The 20,010-nt window shown below is 44.0% G+C and overlaps 1 protein-coding gene across 7 annotated transcripts in view; it reads right to left on the bottom strand.

Moving 5' to 3' along the window:
• The window catches only part of eef2k (eukaryotic elongation factor 2 kinase), an 85,686-nt gene that overhangs the window by 44,951 nt on the left and 20,725 nt on the right, over positions 1-20,010 (bottom strand). For 6 of the 7 annotated variants that reach the window (XM_072481478.1, XM_072481480.1, XM_072481483.1 and 3 more), the window contains exons 2-3: positions 11,081-11,351; positions 7,970-8,017 (exon numbers count right to left, since the gene is read on the bottom strand). In XM_072481478.1, the coding sequence (XP_072337579.1) occupies positions 7,970-8,017; positions 11,081-11,296 (264 nt within the window). In that variant the 5' untranslated portion in view covers positions 11,297-11,351. The remainder of the gene's footprint in view (positions 1-7,969; positions 8,018-11,080; positions 11,352-20,010) is intronic. The other variant, XM_072481485.1, reaches the window with a different exon arrangement.

Raw genomic sequence — 20,010 nt, 5'->3', positions numbered from 1 at the left:
AATGGTACTTGGTACAAGGGCTCATTTTATAACAGGAGAGCAAAGGTCCACTTAGAGCATGGTGTTAAAAAGCAAATACACAGCCATGAATAATCATGGCACATGTTTACAATAGTCTAATCATGCTCCTTTTTCTTATGTTCTTCTATGGACACACAATTGATTGCAGTGTAACAAGAAACCTAAAGGAGATTGGAGAAGATTATTAAGTGTAGAAAGGAAAATATTATTTCAGCTTGTTCCAAACTGAATTTCAGAATTCAATTTACAAAGCACAATATTAGTTAAAATAGTAAAAGGTTAGTGTTTGGATTTTTTTTCACTTATTGGTTTCCACTGTTGTATTTTATGAAAAGGAGACAAACTCTTTCAATTTTTACGAGAAAAATCTAGATACTTTTACCATTAATGGAATGGTACAATGGATGTGAATTTGCTTCATGTATTTATTATGGGCAATGCAAAAGGAACCTGTATTTTTCAAATGCCCCACGTCTGTTACACCAAACTATTTATTCCATTCACCCAGCTATTAAAATAAGTACAACAGACAGGTCAATAATCTACCACGCCATTTGCACCAGAGTAAAAACTCTTCCAAATATGCAGAACTGCAAAGTTTCAACAGAAACAGCGCACTACCCTTCACAAGGACCCAACAATTTGAGCAAGTTTCTGGTGTGTTGTTTTCATGCAGAGTATTCAGGCACATGGTCAATTAGGTGCAATATTTGCTTTTATATGTTAAGTTTCCACCACAACTGATTTTAGCAGAAATAAGAAAGCAGCACCAGGTAACTAGCCAAGAGCAAAATTCTGATGAAAGCTCCTCAACCATGAAACATTAACTCGGTTTGTCTGTCCACAGATGCTGCCTGACCAGAGTATTTTGAGTATTTTCTGTTACTAATCTTCCCTTTGGTCACAATATACAAATTACAATAAACTTTTAATCTCAATCACCAAAATTGAAAAAGCTGGGGCGAAATTCTCCCCCAACGGCGGGATGTCCGCCGACTGGCGCCAAAGCCGGCGCCAATCAGACGGGCATCGCGCCGGCCCAAAGATGCGGAAGGCTCCGCATCTTTGGCGGCCTAGCCCCAACATTGAGGGGCTAGGCCGACGCCGGAGGGATTTCCGCCCCGCCAGCTGCCGGAAATGGCGTTTGTTTCCCCGCCAGCTGGCGCGGAAATGCGGTGCATGCGCGGGAGCGTCAGCGGCCGCTGTCAGTTTCCCAGCGCATGCGCGGGGGCGTCAGCGGCCGCTGTCAGTTTCCCGCGCATGCGCAGTGGGGAGAGTCTCTTCCGCCTCCGCCATGGTGGAGGCCGTAGCGGAGGCGGAAGGGAAAGAGTGCCCCCACGGCACAGGCCCGCCCGCAGATCGCTGGGCCCCCATCGCGGGCCAGGCCACCGTGGGGGCACCCCCCGGGGTCAGATCGCCCCGCGCCCCCCCCCCCCCAGGACCCCGGAGCCCGCCCACGCCGCCTGGTCCCGCCGGTAAATACCAGGTTTGATTTACGTCGGCGGGACAGGCAATTCCTGGGCGGGACTTCGGCCCATCCGGGCCGGAGAATCCAGCGGGGGGGTCCCGCCAACCGGCGCGGCCTGATTCCCGCCCCCGCCCAATCTCCGGGAGCGGAGACTTCGGCGGGGGCGGGATTCACGGCGGCCAACGGCCATTCTCCGACCCGGCGGGGGGTCGGAGAATGACGCCCCTGCTTCTGCAAATTCCACACATATAGAGACAGTTTGTTAGACCTCTTTGTGGTACATTGTCCACTTATCGAGACATGGTAGCAATATATGTTCTCGATCACTTGGATTTTCTGAGTTGATCTATGCTGCACTTCAGATCGACCCAAAAATGCTCATTTAAATACACTTGCAAGAGGTCAAATAGCAACCGTAAGGATAGTTGTTAAAGTTTATAATTGTTGAACTTGTAGATTGCATTTATATTTCTTCTAAAGACTACATTGTCCAGTTATGATTTTTTGAAAAATTTTGCTTATTCTATTGTATTCTAAATAATTTCTTTTTTTTAAAGAAATTTAGAGTACCCAATATTTATTTCCCCAATTAAGGGGCAATTTAGCATGGCCAATCCACCTACCCTGCACATTTTTTGGGTTGCGGGGGTGAGACCCATGCAGACACGGAGAGAACATGCAAAGTCCACACAAACAGTGACCCGGAGCAAAATCTAAACAATTTTAATTTAAACTTTGTTTGAACATTTTAAGCCCTATTGTCAACAAAAAACAAAGAAAGTACAGCACAGGAACAGGCCCTTCGGCCCTCCAAGCCTGCACCGACCATGCTGCCCGTCCAAACTAAAATCTTCTACACTTCCGGGGTCCGTATCCCTCTATTCATGTATTTGTCAAGATGCCCCTTAAATGTCACTATCGTCCCTGCTTCCACCACCTCCTCCGGCAGCGAGTTCCAGGCACCCATTACCCTCGGTGTAAAATACTTGCCTCGTACATCTCCTCTAAATCTTGCCCCTTGCATCTTAAACCTATGCCCCCTAGTAATTGACCCCTCTACCCTGGGAAAAAGTCTCTGACTATCCACCCTGTCTATGCCCCTCATAATATTGTAGACCTCTATCAGGTCGCCCCTCAACCTCCGTCGTTCCAGTGAGAACAAACCAAGTTTATTCAACCTCTCCTGTCATGGGAAAATAGCCAGCCAATCTGAAATATTAAACAGTGGAAAAAATACAATACATAATTAAATCTCTGGGGGCCATAGATAGACAAATGGAACAAATAGATACAGTTGTACAGATTTCAAAGTTGGGAGAACTTGATAGAAGAAGGAAGCTGCATGGGTGAATGCTTTTAGGATGTCCCAAAGAGCAAACAAGCTCCGCTAAGGCCTCAAGGCAAGGAACTATAACCACAGAAAACAAAAGATGCTGGAAATACTCAGCAGGTCTAACAGCATCTGTGGGCAAACCGAGTTAACATTACAGATCTATAACCCTCGAATACCCTTCATCAGTTCTGACAAAGGATCATCAACCTGACATGCTAATTCTGTTTTTCTCTCCACATGTGCTGCCAGCCTGCTGAGTATTTCTAGTATCTATAGTATTTTGCTGTTATACCATACAAAATGGATCAAGTTAGAGCAAGAGAAGCAAAGACACGATCAGGGGAGGTAGTACAGGAGAAGACATGGCCATCTCTGGCTAATAACAGTGCAACTTAAAGAAAAAAAAGAAGAGAAAGCAGGAAATTACATTTATGTAACCCTTTACACATCCCCCAAAACTTCACAAAGACCTTTACAGCCAATAAGGTACTTTTGAAGCGTAGCCACTGTTATCATGTCAGAAATGTAGCAGCCAATTTGCATATGGCAAGTTCCCTCAAACAGCAACAAGATAAATAACCGGATAATGATCTGTTTTAGTGATGTTTGTTGAGGACTGAATATCAGCCTGGGGAGAACTCCCCAATTCTTCTATGAACAGTGACACCGGGTCTTTACCATCCAGCTGAGAGGACAGATAGAATCTCAATTTAACATCTCACCTAGAAGACGGTGGCACAATGGCTAGCACTGCTGCCTCCCAGCACAAGGGACCAGGGTTCGATCCTGACCTTGGTTGACTGTGTTGAGTTTGTATAATGTCTCCATGTCTGTGTGAGTTTCCTCCAGGTGCTCCGATTTCCTCCCACAGTCCAAAGATGTGAAGGTTATATGGATTGGCCATGCTAAATTGCCCCTTAAATGTCCAAAGGGTTAGGTGGGGTTACGAAGAAGGGGTTGGGGCACGAGCCTAGGAAGGGTGCTCTTTCGGAGGATCGGTGTAATCTCAATGGGCCAAATGGCTTTCTTCTTCACTATAGGGATTCTTCTATGATTCTTCTTTTATGAAGGCAGTGCCTCTGCACTCCCAGTGTACTGCACTGAACTGAAGTGCTAGTTTAGATTAGGGTTCTCAAATTCTGGACTCAAGACCTTCTGAGAGGCAAGAGTACTACCAATGTGTTACAGAATGAGTGAGGAAGATCTGGAACCAGACAAAAATCAGGGTAACCTGGAAGCCTGGCAGGAAAAAGATGATGTGAATTGAAGGAACAAAAGAAGGTGAAAGGAAACGAGTGTCAGAGCAGCAGATAGCATAGGACTGTCTCAGAGTTGGCATTTTGATTGCTTTGAAATGAAATTGTGTGTGGGTTTTTTGTGATCTTCTCCCATTAGCATTGATGCCCTTTCACAATAGCAACATTTATTTAAATAGCACCGTTAATGCAATGAAACATCCCGAATTGCTTCACAGGAGAATTAGAAAACAAAGCATGACACCATGCCACATAAAGAGATATTAGATCAGATGACCAGAAGTCTGGTCAAAGAGGAAGGTTTTTAAAAGTGTCTTAAAGGAGGAATGTGTGGTCGAGAGGCAGAGAATTCCAGAGCTTGGGGCCTAGGCAATTAAAGGCACGACCACCAATGATGAAGCAATTATAGCTGGCAATGCACAAGAGGCTAGAATTAGAGGAGTGCAGATATCAGAAAGTTGTGAAGATTACAAAGATAGGGAGGGGCGAGGCCATGGAGTTAAGACACAGGCACCCGAGATTTGGGTGACCTCGAGTTTGTGGTGGGTAGCTTGTGGGAAATCAGCCAAGAGTGTATTGGAATAGTCAAATCTGGAAGTAACAAAAGTCATGAATTAGGGTTTTAGCACCAGATGAACAGAAACAGGGGCGAAGTTGGATGATACTACAGCGGTGGAAACGGGTGGTCTTAGTAATGGCATGAATAGGAGGTCAGAAGCTAATCTTAGAAACAAATATGACACCAAGGTTGTGAACAAACTGGCTTAATCTCAGACAGTTGTCAAGGAGAAGAACAGAGTTGGTAGCTAAGGAATGGAGTTTGGAGGAGAGAGAGAAAAAAATGGATGGGATTTTCCGATCGAAGCCCCCCTCCCCTAAAAAAAAAACCGGGGCTGAAAATTCCCACCCGAGCTCAATGAACTTTTCAATGATCTGTGAAGTTGTCCGTTCCGCCTGCAACGATTTATGCGGCAGATGGGAGCAGCAGATTTACCCCAATAGCTTTAGTCTTCCAAATGTTCAATGGCAGGAAATTCCTGCTGATCGAGCACAGGATGTCAAACACATAATCTAGTATTACAGCAACAGCTGAGGAGTCCGGAGAGGTGGTGGTGAGGTAGAACTGGATGTTGTCAGCATACATGTGAAAATTAACACTGTACCTTCACCATTGTTCTCAGCTTCTAAATGCTTGCATATGTTTCTGGTTGCCGACAAGCAAGCTTGCATCTCGATACAGATAAGCATGTAGATGCATCAAACTAACTCAATTCCAGTGCAAAATGTAAAAAGTTCATTCACGATATTGATTCACTAGAAATGTCAACCTTTATTGTTCAACCCTAACTGCTTTTGAGAAAGTGGTGGGAAGCCACCTTCTTGAACCACTGCAGTCCTTGTCCTGTTTTGAGGGAATTCCACAGCTTTAGACAAGTGACAAGTGAAGAAATGGCAATATAGCCAATTTAGAACTTAGGCCATGTTCCTATGCATCTCCAGCCCTTCTCCTTCAAAGGTGATGGAGGTCGCAAATTTGGAAAATTATGTTGAAGTCTCTGTACCACGATTCAGCACAGGGAGAGCAGTGCCACAGCAAGTGGTATAGCAACTGCATCTCTGCTCAGTGATCAGATCAATAAGCCTTTACACCAATTCAGTAGGTTGCAGTGCACATACCTCCAGCTGGTACATCAATTTACTCTGCTTAAACAGAGTTCTCAGCTCACCCATAATGACACAGTGGTGTGCTGCTGAGACTGCTGACCTCTATGGGTCTCGCTCCAGCAATGGGGTGTCTCTGCTTCCACATGGTAAAGTAACGAGTGTGATTCCATTGCACGTACTGTTGCTCTGACTTTGCAGAACCCATTTGGCAATATAAACAGAATTAATTTGACATCACAGGAACATTCTGAGAACACGCACGAACAGACTCAAAAACAGCTTCTTCCCCACTGTCACCAGACTCCTAAATGACCCTCTTATGGACTGATTTCATTAACACTACACCCTGTATGCTTCATCCGATGCCAGTGCTTTTGTAGTTACATTGTATACCTTGTGTTGCCCTATTATGTATTTTCTTTTATTCCCTTTTCTTCTCATGTACTTAATGATCTATTGAGCTGCTCGCAGAAAAATACTTTTCACTGTACCTCGGTACACGTGACAATAAACAAATCCAATCCAATCCAATCCAATCCAACTGGATAATAATGCAGGACTGTTTCTAGATAGAAACAGGTCATCAGACTCCTCAATTACCTGCTGCAAAACATTGTGACGTAGTAACATTTCAGATAAACTGTCCTCAAAGTGAAATTAGAGATTTTTTAAAAGAACACTGCAGTTGCTACATTGCAGTGTACACTGCAGAGATGCAGGGCAGCACGGTAGCACAAGTGATTAGCACTGTGGCTTCACAGCGCCAGGGTCCCAGGTTCGATTCCCCGCTGGGTCACTGTCTGTGCGGAGTTTGCACGTTCTCCCCGTGTCCGCGTGGGTTTCCTCCGGGTGCTCCGGTTTCCTCCCACAGTCCAAAGACGTGCAGGTTAGGTGGATTGGCCATGATAAATTACCCGTAGTGTCCATAAGGGTTGGGAGGGGTTATTGGGTTGCGGGGATAAGGTGGAAGTGAGGGATTAATGTGGGTCAGTGCAGACTCGATGGGCCGAATGGCCTCCTTCTGCACTGTATGTTCTATGTAATTCTATGTAATAAACTCCCGTTTCACCTTTATAAGCTCTCCAAAAACATGACTGAAAAGGTTAACAGAAACTGTATATCTGCCCATGTATAACGAGATTAAACAGCCAAAGAACTACACTAAATGTACCCTGTGCTGCTACCTCAGGGTTTTTTTAAAAAGCCACTGAAATCAATCTTGTGCTTTCTACTTTTATTGTACACAATAGTGGGGTGGGGTACTGAGTTCATACATTCCAGATTTTTTTCTCTTGCTTTTATTTCCCCCTCCACATTTACTGAATGTAGCAACTGCAGTGTTCTTTTAAAAAATCTCTAATTTCACTTTGAGGACAGTTAATATTGTGCACTTCCAGCAGTGTTATGTCAATCTATTTTGTTTTTAAACAGGCAGACTAAAAGTGAAGCCCCAGCTGGCTCCAACTGTGTTCTGGAGCCATCGTAATCATACTCTGTACCATTGGCACCATTTCAAATTAAGTAGTACAGCACATCCTTCACACTAACATGCTATCTGCAACACTGTAACGTTCAATCCCTATATGTGATCTCTTAACTGTACTTTGTGGTGTGAACAAACTCACAAAATATACAGTCCTATTCGAGTTCCTGCTCGTCTACCACACCCAAAATACATACAGTAAACACTGGCTTCAGACAGGGTTTATAAAAATATTTAACTGCTGCCAACAGTTGCTGCTACGACCAAGAGACAATAATTTTTTATTTGACAATCTATGTGAAATCAGGAACCAGTGATAGGCGATGTCAAGTTTGGATATCTAATCTTGAAAATAATAATGTGTATTTATACAAAGCAAAACATCGCAGAGTATTAAATAAAATTTTCACCAAGCCACATAAGGTGATATTAGAACAGGTAACAAAAACTTAGTTAGAAAGGAAGGTTTTAAACAGAATCTTGAAGGAGGAGAGAAATGTTGGGGTTAAAGGAAGGAAAGGCTCAAGAGAAGCAAAAGGTCCTTTACAGTGTTGAGCTGCAGGAAAAGAATGGGAAGTGTCTTTGATTCAATCAGGGAGGGAATGAAGAGCAGAATTAAATGAGTAATTAAAGAAAATTTACAAGGACATGCAAGAAAACGTACACCACAAGATAAAACGGTTTGGAGCAGGGCAGTGTAACTGCAGAATACGCAGTAAAATGATTACAGATATAAGACCTACCCGACCTCTGTCAGTTAATGAGCCAAACTTAGGAGGGGCCTGGTGGTTCTGAAGAATACATGAAAGATAATTTAGAAATACAATAATTTACTAAAAAAAAAAATTACAGTCAATTCTTGCTTGAAACAAAAGCAGCGCTAGTCAGTGCTATCTCTGATTTTGTTTCAATATTTCATTACGTTTCTGATTATGAGAGAACATCCCCATCCATATCTTTTGTTCATCCATCCTATACCATTAAAAGATTATTCTTATTTTCAAATGATCCTTTACCACAGAAATGAATACTGGACAAAATGCTATAATTTTTGTCAAGTTATTTTTCTGAGCTCATGGTGATTAAAAAATGAAATACAAATATATATGTAAAAACACAAATATAAATGTAAAAACAACTGATAGATGTTTTCTGCATTAAAAAACATTCTAATATTTTAGGATTAAAATCTTCTAAAATGTTTCTGGCAAATTGGGTGGTTTCAACACTGGCTCCTCTTTGTTTACAGACCTTGGTCTTTCTCATCTCACCACAACAGGTAACAAGAAGTCTTACGTAATCCCCAAGACAACAATCAACTGACATAAACATGACGGGTGCATCAATAAAACTTCCCTAATGCAGAAATGTACAAGATGTAAAATAGGTGTCAAGGCTGCAGAGATTAAGGTGTCTGCAGACCTAGTGCTGGTAGTGTTCAAGAAAAATTGCATTATTCAGATATTGGGGCTGCCCAAGGAATGGTATTATTGCAAGAACAAAGCATTGTTCTAATTTCCCCTAAAATAACCACAGCTGGAAACAAATTTTTGAAGGAAATATGCATTATATTGAAAAGTCTCTTACAAATAACCTGTTATTTCAATGTGTAAATAAGACCACGTCCCATTTGACAACATGGATCCTTATTCATTTTGTTTACAATGGACCTGCTCGGAGTGGCAATTAGAATTGGATTATCACTCCACTCCTAGTTTATTACCTCAAATATTTTTCTTTTTTCTTATATATCTAGAGTACCCAATTATTCTTTTCCAATTAAGGGGAAATTTAGTGTGGCCGATCCACCTATCCTGCACATCTTTGGGTTGTGGGGGTGAGACCCATGCAGACATGGGGAGAATGTGCAAACTCCACACGGACAGTGACCGGGGGCCGGGATCGAACCTAGGTCCTCAGTGCCGTAGTCAAATATTTTTCAATGCTATCTTGGCTGACTTTCCAACTCAGGCCGGGAGAGATCCGGGCAGTACAGCGCATCCCCAGGATCCAGCATCAAATGCCACTCTGTTGGATGCAACGAGGCCCTAGTCCCTTTCTTCAGCACTAGCTGGGAGAGTGGGGGAGGGAGACCCTGTGAGGGTAGGGAAATCCCATGCCCCCCCACACACTCCCCCGGGTACTCCCTAATATGATGGAGGTCAGAAGTTACGGCTCAATTTGAGGGAAACAATCCAAAATTCTCATGCATTTTATTTTAAAACAGCAGATGGGTCTTCCCACTGCTTAATTTCTAAAAACAAAGAAGTCTAAAAAACTATATTGTGGTTTTCACACAGCACACATTCTCACCCCCCTGCCCTCACCATTGCCAAATCCTCAAGCCCAAAACAAATTGATCTGGCATACATGTTGAAATCCCACTGCGTGATATTAGTAACAAAAGCTAACATTCCATTGAATAGTGAAATTCTTTTGCTATTAACTTACTAATTTACTTCAAATATGTTGGGGTCTTTTTCAAAACCAAAGGCGTTTTGTCCAAATGTTTCTTAATATCCCAGAGTGCAATTTCTTACTAAGGGTACAGTACGACTAAACCCACTAATCCCAACAAGAAAACAATTTTTTTTGTTCTTGATCGGAGTTTGGGCGTCACTGGCTGAACTGGTTGGTTTGCTAAGCCATTTCAGAGAGCAGTTAAGAGTCAACAGCTTTGCTGTGGGTCTGGAATTGCTCAGTCTTGGTGAGGATGGCAGATTTCCTTCCCTAAAAGGACTTAGTGAACAAGATGGATTTTTGCAACAATAGTTGCCATGATTATCATGACTGATAACACGGTAGGGCAGCACGGTAGCATTGTGGATAGCACAATTGCTTCACAGCTCCAGGGTCCCAGGTTCGATTCCGGCTTGGGTCACTGTCTGTGCGGAGTCTGCACGTCCTCCCCGTGTCTGCGCGGGTTTCCTCCGGGTGCTCCGGTTTCCTCCCACAGTCCAAAGATGTGCAGGGTAGGTGGATTGGCCATGATAAATTGCCCTTAGTGTCCAAAATTGCCCTTGGTGTTGGGTGGAGGTGTTGAGTTTGGGTGGGGTGCTCTTTCCAAGAGCCAGTGCAGACTCAGGGGGCCGAATGGCCTCCTTCTGCACTGTAAATTCAACGATAATCTATGATTAATCTAGGACAAAGGTTTGGCACAACATCGTGGGCTGAAGGGCCTGTTCTGTGCTGTATTTTCTATGTTCTATGTTCTATGAAACTAGCTTTATATTCCAAATTTTTACTGAATTTAAATTCCGCCAACTACCAGAGTGCGATTTAAACCCGAATCCCCAAAGCATTAGCCTAGTCCAGTCCTCCTACTGGTCCAGTGACATTACCACCATGTCACTGTCTCCCCCAATTACTGGCAGGCTAAACATCTAAACCTGGATATCAGGCTCATGAAATGAACGTTCTCTAACCTCGGTAATCGAAAGGAGGCAAAGTGACCATCATGTGTGGTGGATACAATAAATGCTGGGTTTTAGAGAAATAATTTGCAAAAGCTATGTCACTAAAACACACTGTTTTAAATGAAAGCATAGAACCATCAATAAGATACGGCGTAGAAAGAGACCATTCAGCCCTTCAGGTCTGCACCAACCAGGAAAGAGAAAAAACTAGCAGCTTGTTTTAATCCCACTTTCCAGCACCTGGTGTGTAGCCTTGCAGGTTACAGCATGGTTGTTTACCGTGGTATAAACCGTTGCAAATGCTCAAAGAAGGCTCTCATTGATTGCAGTAAGTGCTGTTTAATACCACAAGTAATGTTTGTTAGTAATCGTGCGTACAATGTACCAGTTAAGGGCGAAGAGAAAAAAAAACAAAAATAAGGAATCAACAGGCCATACCTTAGCATTAAAAGACTTTCTTGGGGAGCTGGAGGTTTCACAAAATTTGTTCTTCATAAAATTGTGGTTGCAGATCGTACTTGGTTTATTAAGGTCATCATAATCCGTAATGGAGCAAATAAGGTAATGCTCATCATCATCGTCACTTTCCTCTCTGGAGTCTCTATTTCCATCGCCAACTCCTTCTATGGCAAAGATCAGTTCGTCCTCTGCCATGCTTAAGATGTTAATATTCCCAGTCCTAGGGCTCTGTTTCGCAAAGTAGGTTCACCTGTTAAAAAGTAAACAGTTTGTCTGAGCATTTGTTTGCGACATAGTCGATTTTGCTTCATACCAGGACTTAACTAGAAAGTACACTGTTAAGTGCGATAATTTTCCTTAAAAGTTTCAGTGAGTGTTTGTATATTTTGTTTAAAGTTTGCATTAAGTTAATTCCAGATCCATCTGTTAATGTAACAAACACCCCTTCCTCTGAATATTCCTTTATTTTTACCTTCCCTCGCCTGCAGCTCTCTACTCCTCCCAGAAGGGCAGGGCAGTTCAGATTGCTGAATAATCAAAAATTGTTAACTGAAACCAGTGAGGTTGGGTGACAGCTGGCACACGCCTCCATACGTGACTGAGGAAGTAAAGAGGTGGAGCTATAAATCGCTAAAGTACATTAAGAACCTAATGATGCTGCAACATGGAAGTGTCCCAAGCAGAGAGCACATATTCAGTTTCTGGAGCATCGCATTACAGAATGCAGCACTCAGCTGCTGTAAGTAAACTTTAAAGATGTTTCTTGAAGCCACTTCCTGGACACAATGTTTCAACTAGCCCTGGGAATGATCAGCAGACAGTGGTGTTATCAAGCACATTAAAAGACTAACCAAATTAAACTGACAAGCGGCGCATGAGAGACTGGGTACACGTATGTATTTAGAATGTAAGCCAGCTGCTCCACAAATGCTACAAACTAAGTGATTTCCAGAGCTTGACCGTAATATTTCCACAGCACGGTAACAAAATCATTCCCAAAGCATCAGATTTTACACAAAAGACACTCATCTATGAAAATCTTTACGTTTAAAATATAATTTATTTCTTAGAATCAAACTAAAGAGGACACCATTTGACCAAAGAATCATACCAAAGGGGACACCATTTGACCAAAGAATCATACCAAAGGGGACACCATTTGACCAAAGAATCATACCAAAGGCGACACCATTTGGCCCATCCACCTGTGCTGGTTCTTAGATAGCTATTTTTTAAAAATTTAGAGTACCCAATTCTTTTTTTCCAATTCAGGGGCAATTTTGTGTGGCTAATTCACCTACCCTGCACATCTTTGGTTGTGGGGGTGAGAACTATGTAAACATGGGATCGAAACCGGGTCCTCAGTGCTGTGACTTTGATAGCTATTTAATTAGGCCCACTGCACTACCCCAAAACCTTTAAATGTCTTCTCTCCCTCATTTAACACGCAATGTGTTCCTGAGAAATGGATGGCCAAACAAAAATCAAATTTCAAAGGAAACCACGTTAATAAGGGTGGGTCACAAGACTGATCTTCAATTTTTAGATATAATTGGGCTGAACTCTCCACTCCTGCCACCGGCAGCAAGAATTGCGATTTGTGCCCAGCGCTGATTCCGATGCCATGCTGGCAGCGCTAAGTGAAGTTCACACCCCACGTCGGTGAGCCTATGCAAAACCGTCAATTACATGGATTGAAATCTCATTAGCAGATTGGACACTGCATGCTCCGGCCCTCTGTGACGTACTCTCAGGCGGACGTCACGCATGTGCAAATTGGTGCAAGTATTTACAAGCGGGGCCTGGGCACCATGGCTGTTGAGAGGTTATAAAAACTATCAACGCTTGTCGGTTTACTGGCCGGTGGCTGCTTGGGCCCAGGAGGGTGAGGGTGGTGGTAGACATGATGACGACAACTTGATGTCAAGTCTGTGGACTCTAGGTGCCCCCCCTCAGGATCGGGATGGCCTGCCTCAGAACACCATTCCTGCACTATGTGATTTACAAGCACTCCTCGGTGCTACTTACAGACTCCTGGCTGTTCACACTGCTCACTGTGTCTTGTAAATGCTCAGAGAGCCTTTGGTGATGCGAGTCCATAGGCCGCCCCTCTGAAAACTCTCATTCTCCAGAATCATCATTAAAGGGATGGGCGTGGCCAAGCTCAATCACTGGCCCACCAGGTGCTGCCATTCCTCAGTGCACTCCTCAGAAGCACAGCCCCCCTTCAGAGGACGCAGGGGATTAGCAGAGCTCATCCCAACCAAAGGACACCAGCACCGTGGCCTTTGGAACCCTCCCTGGCACACTGGCCCTCTCAGAACAGTGACAACCACCCGTCAGGATTATGAGCTGTCTCCTCCTGATGAGGTTTGCAGCACTGACTGCCTCTTCCACCTCCTCCCAGGCACTGCTCAGGAAACTGGACTCGAGTCTGTGGCCTAACCTGGGGAAGAGAGTGTCCCTCCTCTCCTCTTTGACATCGGGCAGTGGGTCCACTTCAAACTTCGGATATCGGGGTAGGGTCTTCTCTGAGCCATCTTGCATGGTGAGCGGAGCTATTATAAGCAGCTCCAGCCTGTCAGGCTCTTTAGCATGGATTCCGGCCCCAGCGGCTACACCGCCTGCCGGGATGGGAATTGCTTCCGATTCACACTGGCAGAGTGCTGACCCATTTGCCTGTCCAGAATTTTGGAACAAATAGCACCCCCAACAGGAACGTGGATTGCACGTTATTCAGTTCCGGTGGGAACACAGTCTCCCAAACAGAGAATCCAGCCCGTTATATATTAATCTAATGTATTTTATACAGCGGCTAGATGCCAAATTTTCAATGAACATTAAATAAAAAGTACTTGTCAAAGCAGTTCACAGAACTTTACTCAGTGCTTTGTTGCAAACCTTGTTCTCGGTACATGAGCAGTGAAGTGTCAGCAACAATGTCTACATGCGCAGTAATCACACTAAAGCCTATTTGTGTCAAGAAGTGATTTTCATTCATTTCATTTCATTTCATGTATTATTTTTTTAAATTGTTGAAGGGATGTGCGTATCATTGGCTAGGTCAACATTTGTTGTCCATCCCTAATTGCCCTTGAGACGGTGGTGGTGCATTGCCTTCTTTAACCGCTGCAGTCCATGTGGTGCAGGTTCATCCACAATGCTGTTAGGAAGCACGTTCCAGGATTTTGACCCAGCGAAAGGAACAATACATTCCGATATCAGGATGCTGTATGACTTGGAGGGGAATTTGCAGGTAGTGATGTTCACATGCATCTGCTGCCCTTGTTTTTCCAGACGGTAGAGATCATGAGTTTAGACGGTGCTGCCTAATAATAGTCTTTGTATCTGTGTGGAGTTTGGACATTCTCCCTGTGTTTGCGTGGGTTTCGCCCCCACAACCCAAAGATGTGCAGGCTAGGTGGATTGGCCACGCTAAATTGCCCCTTAATTGGAAAAAATGAACTGGGTACTCTATAAATTTATTTTTTTAAATAATCTTTGTCACAAGTAGGTTTACGTTAACACTGCAATGAAGTTACTGTGAAACGCCCCAAGTCGCCACATTCCGGCACCTGTTCGGGTACACAGGAGGGAGAATTTAGAATGTCCAAGCTACCAAACAGCATGTCTTTCAGGACTTGTGGGACTAAACCGGAGCACCCGGAGGAAACCCACGCAGACATGGGGAGAATGTGCAGACTCCGCACAGACAGTGACCCAAGCCGGGAATCAAACCTGGGACCCTGGCGCTGTGAAGCAACAGAGCTGATCACTGTGCTGTCGAAGGTGGTATGACGAAGTTGCTAGAGTGCAATGTGGTATGACGAAGTTGCTACTGTGCAACATTGTTGGAGGAAGTGAATGTTTATGGTAGTGGATGGGGTGATAGAGGGGTTGCTTTAACCTGGATGGTATGGAGTTCATCTATTATACATTTCATTTCATTTTCAGATGGTTAGTTTCCTTCTTCATCATTGTAAGGCACTTGTGTGGTGCAAATGTTACTTGCCACATGTCAGCCCAAGCCTGAACGTTTTCCAGGTCTTGCTGCATGCAGGCGCAGACTGATTCAGTCCCTGAGGAGTGGCAAATGGTGCCGAACATTGTGCAATCAGTGAACATCTCCACTCCTGACATTATGATGGAGGAAAGGGCATCGATGGAGCAGCTAAAGTTGGTTGGGCCTCGGACACTAATCTGAGCAAATCCTGCAGTGATGTCCTAGGGTTCACTTGTTTGGTCTCCATCAACCACAACCATCTTCCTTAGTCCTAGTTATGACTCACAACCAGTAGGGAGTCGTTCACCCTCCCCGATACCACAATCAGCCAATTGCCACTTCTCACCTCAGCTCTGGGATTCAGCTCTATTGTCCATGTTTGAACCAAGCTATAATCAGATCTACAGCCAAATTCCCCTGGCGGAACCTAAACTAAGCATCAATGAACAGGTTATTGCTGACTAGGTGTTGCTTGATAGCACTGTCAATTACACTTTCTATTACTTTGCTGATGATCAAGAGAAGATTAATCGCGCAACAATTGGCTGGATTGGATATATCCTGCTGTTTGTGTACAAGACAATTTCCACCATGTCAGGTAGAGGCCAGTCTTGTAGCTGTACTGCAACATTCATTCCCCTTTTGAAAGTTACCACTGGACCTATTTCCATAACCCTCTAATGCTGTGTATTCCAGATTTCACTAACTTGCTGGATTTTTAAAAAATATTTGTCTTCCCTCTTCTTTTGCCAATCACCTTACATCTGGTTACTGACCCTCCTGCCACTGTAAACAGGATGGAACTATCTAATCTATCAAAACCTTGATTTTAAACATCAACATTACTATTCCCCACAATCTTCTCTGTTCAAAGAACAATTCTAGCTTCTACTGTCTCTCCACAGAAATGAAGTCCCTCAACCTCAATATCATGCCAGCAAATTTAGCAAGACATAAATTTATATTTTTATTCTCATCCCTCTTTGCAAACCTTACTCCCCAACCCCACCCCATTACAATTGTCTTACCTCGTCCCCTAAAGTCATTGCTAAAAAAAAATATTTTTAAAGATTAGTCTCCTACTGAAGGCACTGCCACTTACTGGGGTAGTTTCACAAGCATTTAGTGCTGCTTAGTATACCACCTATGTTCCCATTCTTCACATAAGTCTGGCGGTGAGAGAGTGGACAGGCAGTGCCTTTGTGGGGAATCACAACCAAGTCAAATCACATCCTCTCCTAGCACTTTGTGACCCATCTGTAGACAATCCAAGGTAACTAGGAGCTCCATGAATCAGGAATTGAAAGTCAACTCTGCGTGCTTTGCTGATGCACTACATCAAAACACAAACATTATATAGTTTACTAAAAGTGCATTTTTTGTTCTTGACATTTGGAGCTTGTGTAGGGTTTCTTACAAAAAGGCTCAGGCCTACCTCTCCAACACAGTATAGACAGTATGTGGCCAGCAGAACCTGAAATATCACTTATGTTGTGAAGCAGTTCTCCAGATCCTCTGGTCAAGTAAAGCCAATTTGCATGTTCTGATAATAAAATTCATTATTTTACCTGTTAGTGAAAAGGTCTATTGTTTCCTGCATTATATCTGTCCCACCTCAAAAGTATATTGGCACTATGTTTGCCTATTTCCCATAGTCTAGAACATTATTGGAACCAGCTATTCTCTTATGACAGGATACAGTACCTCACAAATTGTCTCCATGGTGCTGTTCCAAAAAGCGGGGGAGTCAGGAATGCTTCAACAGTAGCACTCTTACTGCAGTCAGGAAGTTGTGTTCAAGCCCCACTCCAGTGATTGAGCATGTAATCTAAACCGACACTACAGTGCAGACTGAGTGCTCTTCCTTCCGAGGCAGTGTCCTTCATAAGATCCCATGTACCCTCTCAGGTGGATGTTAAAGATTGTATGTCATCATTTGAGCAGGAGCACCCCCCTCCCCCATGGCTTGATCACCATTTATCCCTCAACCACCTTTATCAAAAACAGATTATTTAGTTAATTATATGATGGACGTTTGTGGGATTTAGCTATATGTAAACTGGCTGCTGCAGCTTACACAGTTAGGGCTGCAAACAACTTTGAGGGCTTTGAGGTAATGAAAGTTGTTACAGGAATACAATTTATTTCGGATTTCCCTCAGCACGTGAGGATATATACATTCAGGCCCTGGGGTTAACTCATCAACAGATGTTCCTGCAACATTAACTTCAAAATTCTCCAAGGATATTGGTCAATGCAACAGAAGCCAGACAACAACTTAGTTGCCTTTAGTATTGAATACTCACATTTTGGCCGGAGGCAAGTTCCAGGCTTCCCTCTCCTCCCTCCAAGGGGACTACAGGATAAGGTGATGTCTAGAACAGGGGTTGGGATGGGAAGGATTTCGGAAATATAGAAGGAACTGATGGGGGGTGGGGGGGTCCCAATCAGGAAGGTGGAAGTCGGGCTATGGGAGAAGGCCCTGAGGAGAGTCAATGCATCCTCATCATGTGCCAGGCTCAACCTGATCCAGTTCAAAGTGGTCAACAGGGCTCATTTGACTGTGGCCCGGATGAGTAGGTTTTTTGAGGAGGTGGGGGACAGGTGGAGGAGGTGTTTTGGGCTTGTCCGAAGCCGAGGGGATTTTGGCAGAGATTCTCAGATGTCACGACAGAGGTACTGGAGGGGAGGGTGACTCCGAGTTCAGAGGTGGCAATATTTGGAGTGTCGGAGTTTTGGCCTTTGCCTCCCTGGTGGCCCGGTTACGGATTTTACTGGGATGGAGGGACTCGGAGCCTCCAAAGTCGGGGGTGTGGGTCAGTGACATGTCAGGGTTTCTTCGGCTAGAGAAGATTAACTTCGCCTTAAGGGGTTTAATACAGGGGTTTGCTCGGAGGTGGCAGCCGTTCATTGACTTCTTTAAGGAAAACTGACCGTCAGCAGGCAGGGGAGGGAAGTCAAAAGATTGGGAAGGCTACAAAAACAAACAGAGGATAACAAAGAGAGAAATAAGGAAAGAGAGGATCAAATATGAAGGTAGGCTAGCCAATAACATTAGGAATGATAGTAAAAGTTTCTTTAAATACATTAAAAACAAACGGGAGGCAAAAGTTGACATTGGGCCACTCCAAAATGACGCTGGTAATTTTGTGATGGGAGACAAGGAAATAGCTGAGGAACTAAATAAGTACTTTGCGTCAGTCTTCACAGTAGTAGACATGAGTAATATCCCACCAATTCCGGAGAGTCAGGGGGCAGAGTTGAATATGGTAGCCATCACAAAGGAGAAAGTGCTAGAGAAACTAAGAGGTCTAAAAATTGATAAATCTCCGGGCCCAGATGGACTCCATCCTAGAGTTCTAAAGGAGATAGCTGAAGAAATAGTGGAGGCGTTAGTTATGATCTTTGAAAAGTCACTGGAGTCCGGGAAAGTCCCAGAGGATTGGAAAATCGCTGTTGTAACCCCCCTGTTCAAGAAGGGAACAAGGAAAAAGATGGAAAATTATAGGCCAATTAGCCTAACCTCGGTTGTTGGCAAGATTCTAGAATCCATTGTTAAGGATGAGATTTCTAAATTCTTGGAAGTGCAGGGTCAGATTAGGACAAGTCAGCATGGATTTAGTAAGGGGAGGTCATGCCTGACAAACCTGTTAGAGTTCTTTGAAGAGATAACAAATAGGTTAGACCAAGGAGAGCCAATGGATGTTATCTATCTTGACTTCCAAAAGGCCTTTGATAAGGTGCCTCACGGGAGACTGCTGAGTAAAATAAGGGCCCATGGTATTCGAGGCAAGGTACTAACATGGATTGACGATTGGCTGTCAGGCAGAAGGCAGAGAGTTGGGATAAAAGGTTCTTTTTCGGAATGGCAACCGGTGACGAGTGGTGTCCCGCAGGGTTCAGTATTGGGGCCACAGCTGTTCTCTTTATATATTAACGATCTAGATGACGGTACTGGGGGCATTCTGGCTAAGTTTGCCGATGATACAAAGATAGGTGGAGGAGGTGGGGAGGCTGCAGAAAGATTTAGACAGTTTAGGAGAGTGGTCCAAGAAATGGCTGATGAAATTCAACGTGGGCAAGTGCGAGGTCTTGCACTTTGGAAAAAAGAATAGAGGCATGGACTATTTTCTAAACGGTGACAAAATTCATAATGCTGACGTGCAAAGGGACTTGGGAGTCCTAGTCCAGGATTCTCTAAAGGTAAACTTGCAGGTTGAGTCCGTAATTAAGAAAGCAAATGCAATGTTGTCATTCATCTCAAGAGGCTTGGAATATAAAAGCAGGGATGTACTTCTGAAGCTTTATAAAGCATTAGTTAGGCCCCATTTAGAATACTGTGAGCAATTTTGGGCCCCACACCTCAGGAAGGACATACTGGCACTGGAGCGGGTCCAGCAGAGATTCACACGGATGATCCCAGGAATGGTAGGCCTAACATACGATGAACGTCTGAGGATCCTGGGATTATATTCAGGGGTTGAGGGGAGATCTAATAGAAACTTACAAGATAATGAACGGCTTAGATAGGGTGGATGTAGGGAAGTTGTTTCCATTAGCAGGGGAGACTAGGACCCGGGGGCACAGCCTTAGAATAAAAGGGAGTCACTTTAGAACAGAGATGAGGAGAAATTTCTTCAGCCAGAGAGTGGTGGGTCTGTGGAATTCATTGCCACAGAGGGCGGTGGAGGCCGGGACATTGAGTGTCTTTAAGACAGAAGTTGATAAATTCTTGATTTCTCGAGGAATTAAGGGCTATGGAGAGAGAGCGGGTAAATGGAGTTGAAATCAGCCATGATTGAATGGCGGAGTGGACTCGATGGGCCGAATGGCCTTACTTCCGCTCCTATGTCTTATGGTCTTATGGGAGGGGGGAGGCATGGAAATGAAGAATAAGGGCAGGGAA

This window comes from Scyliorhinus torazame, chromosome 17 (assembly GCF_047496885.1).
Source record: "Scyliorhinus torazame isolate Kashiwa2021f chromosome 17, sScyTor2.1, whole genome shotgun sequence".
Classification (NCBI taxonomy): Eukaryota; Metazoa; Chordata; class Chondrichthyes; order Carcharhiniformes; family Scyliorhinidae; genus Scyliorhinus; species Scyliorhinus torazame.
Note: the sequence above shows the minus strand (reverse complement) of the source record. Positions and strands in the feature narration are given on the sequence as shown.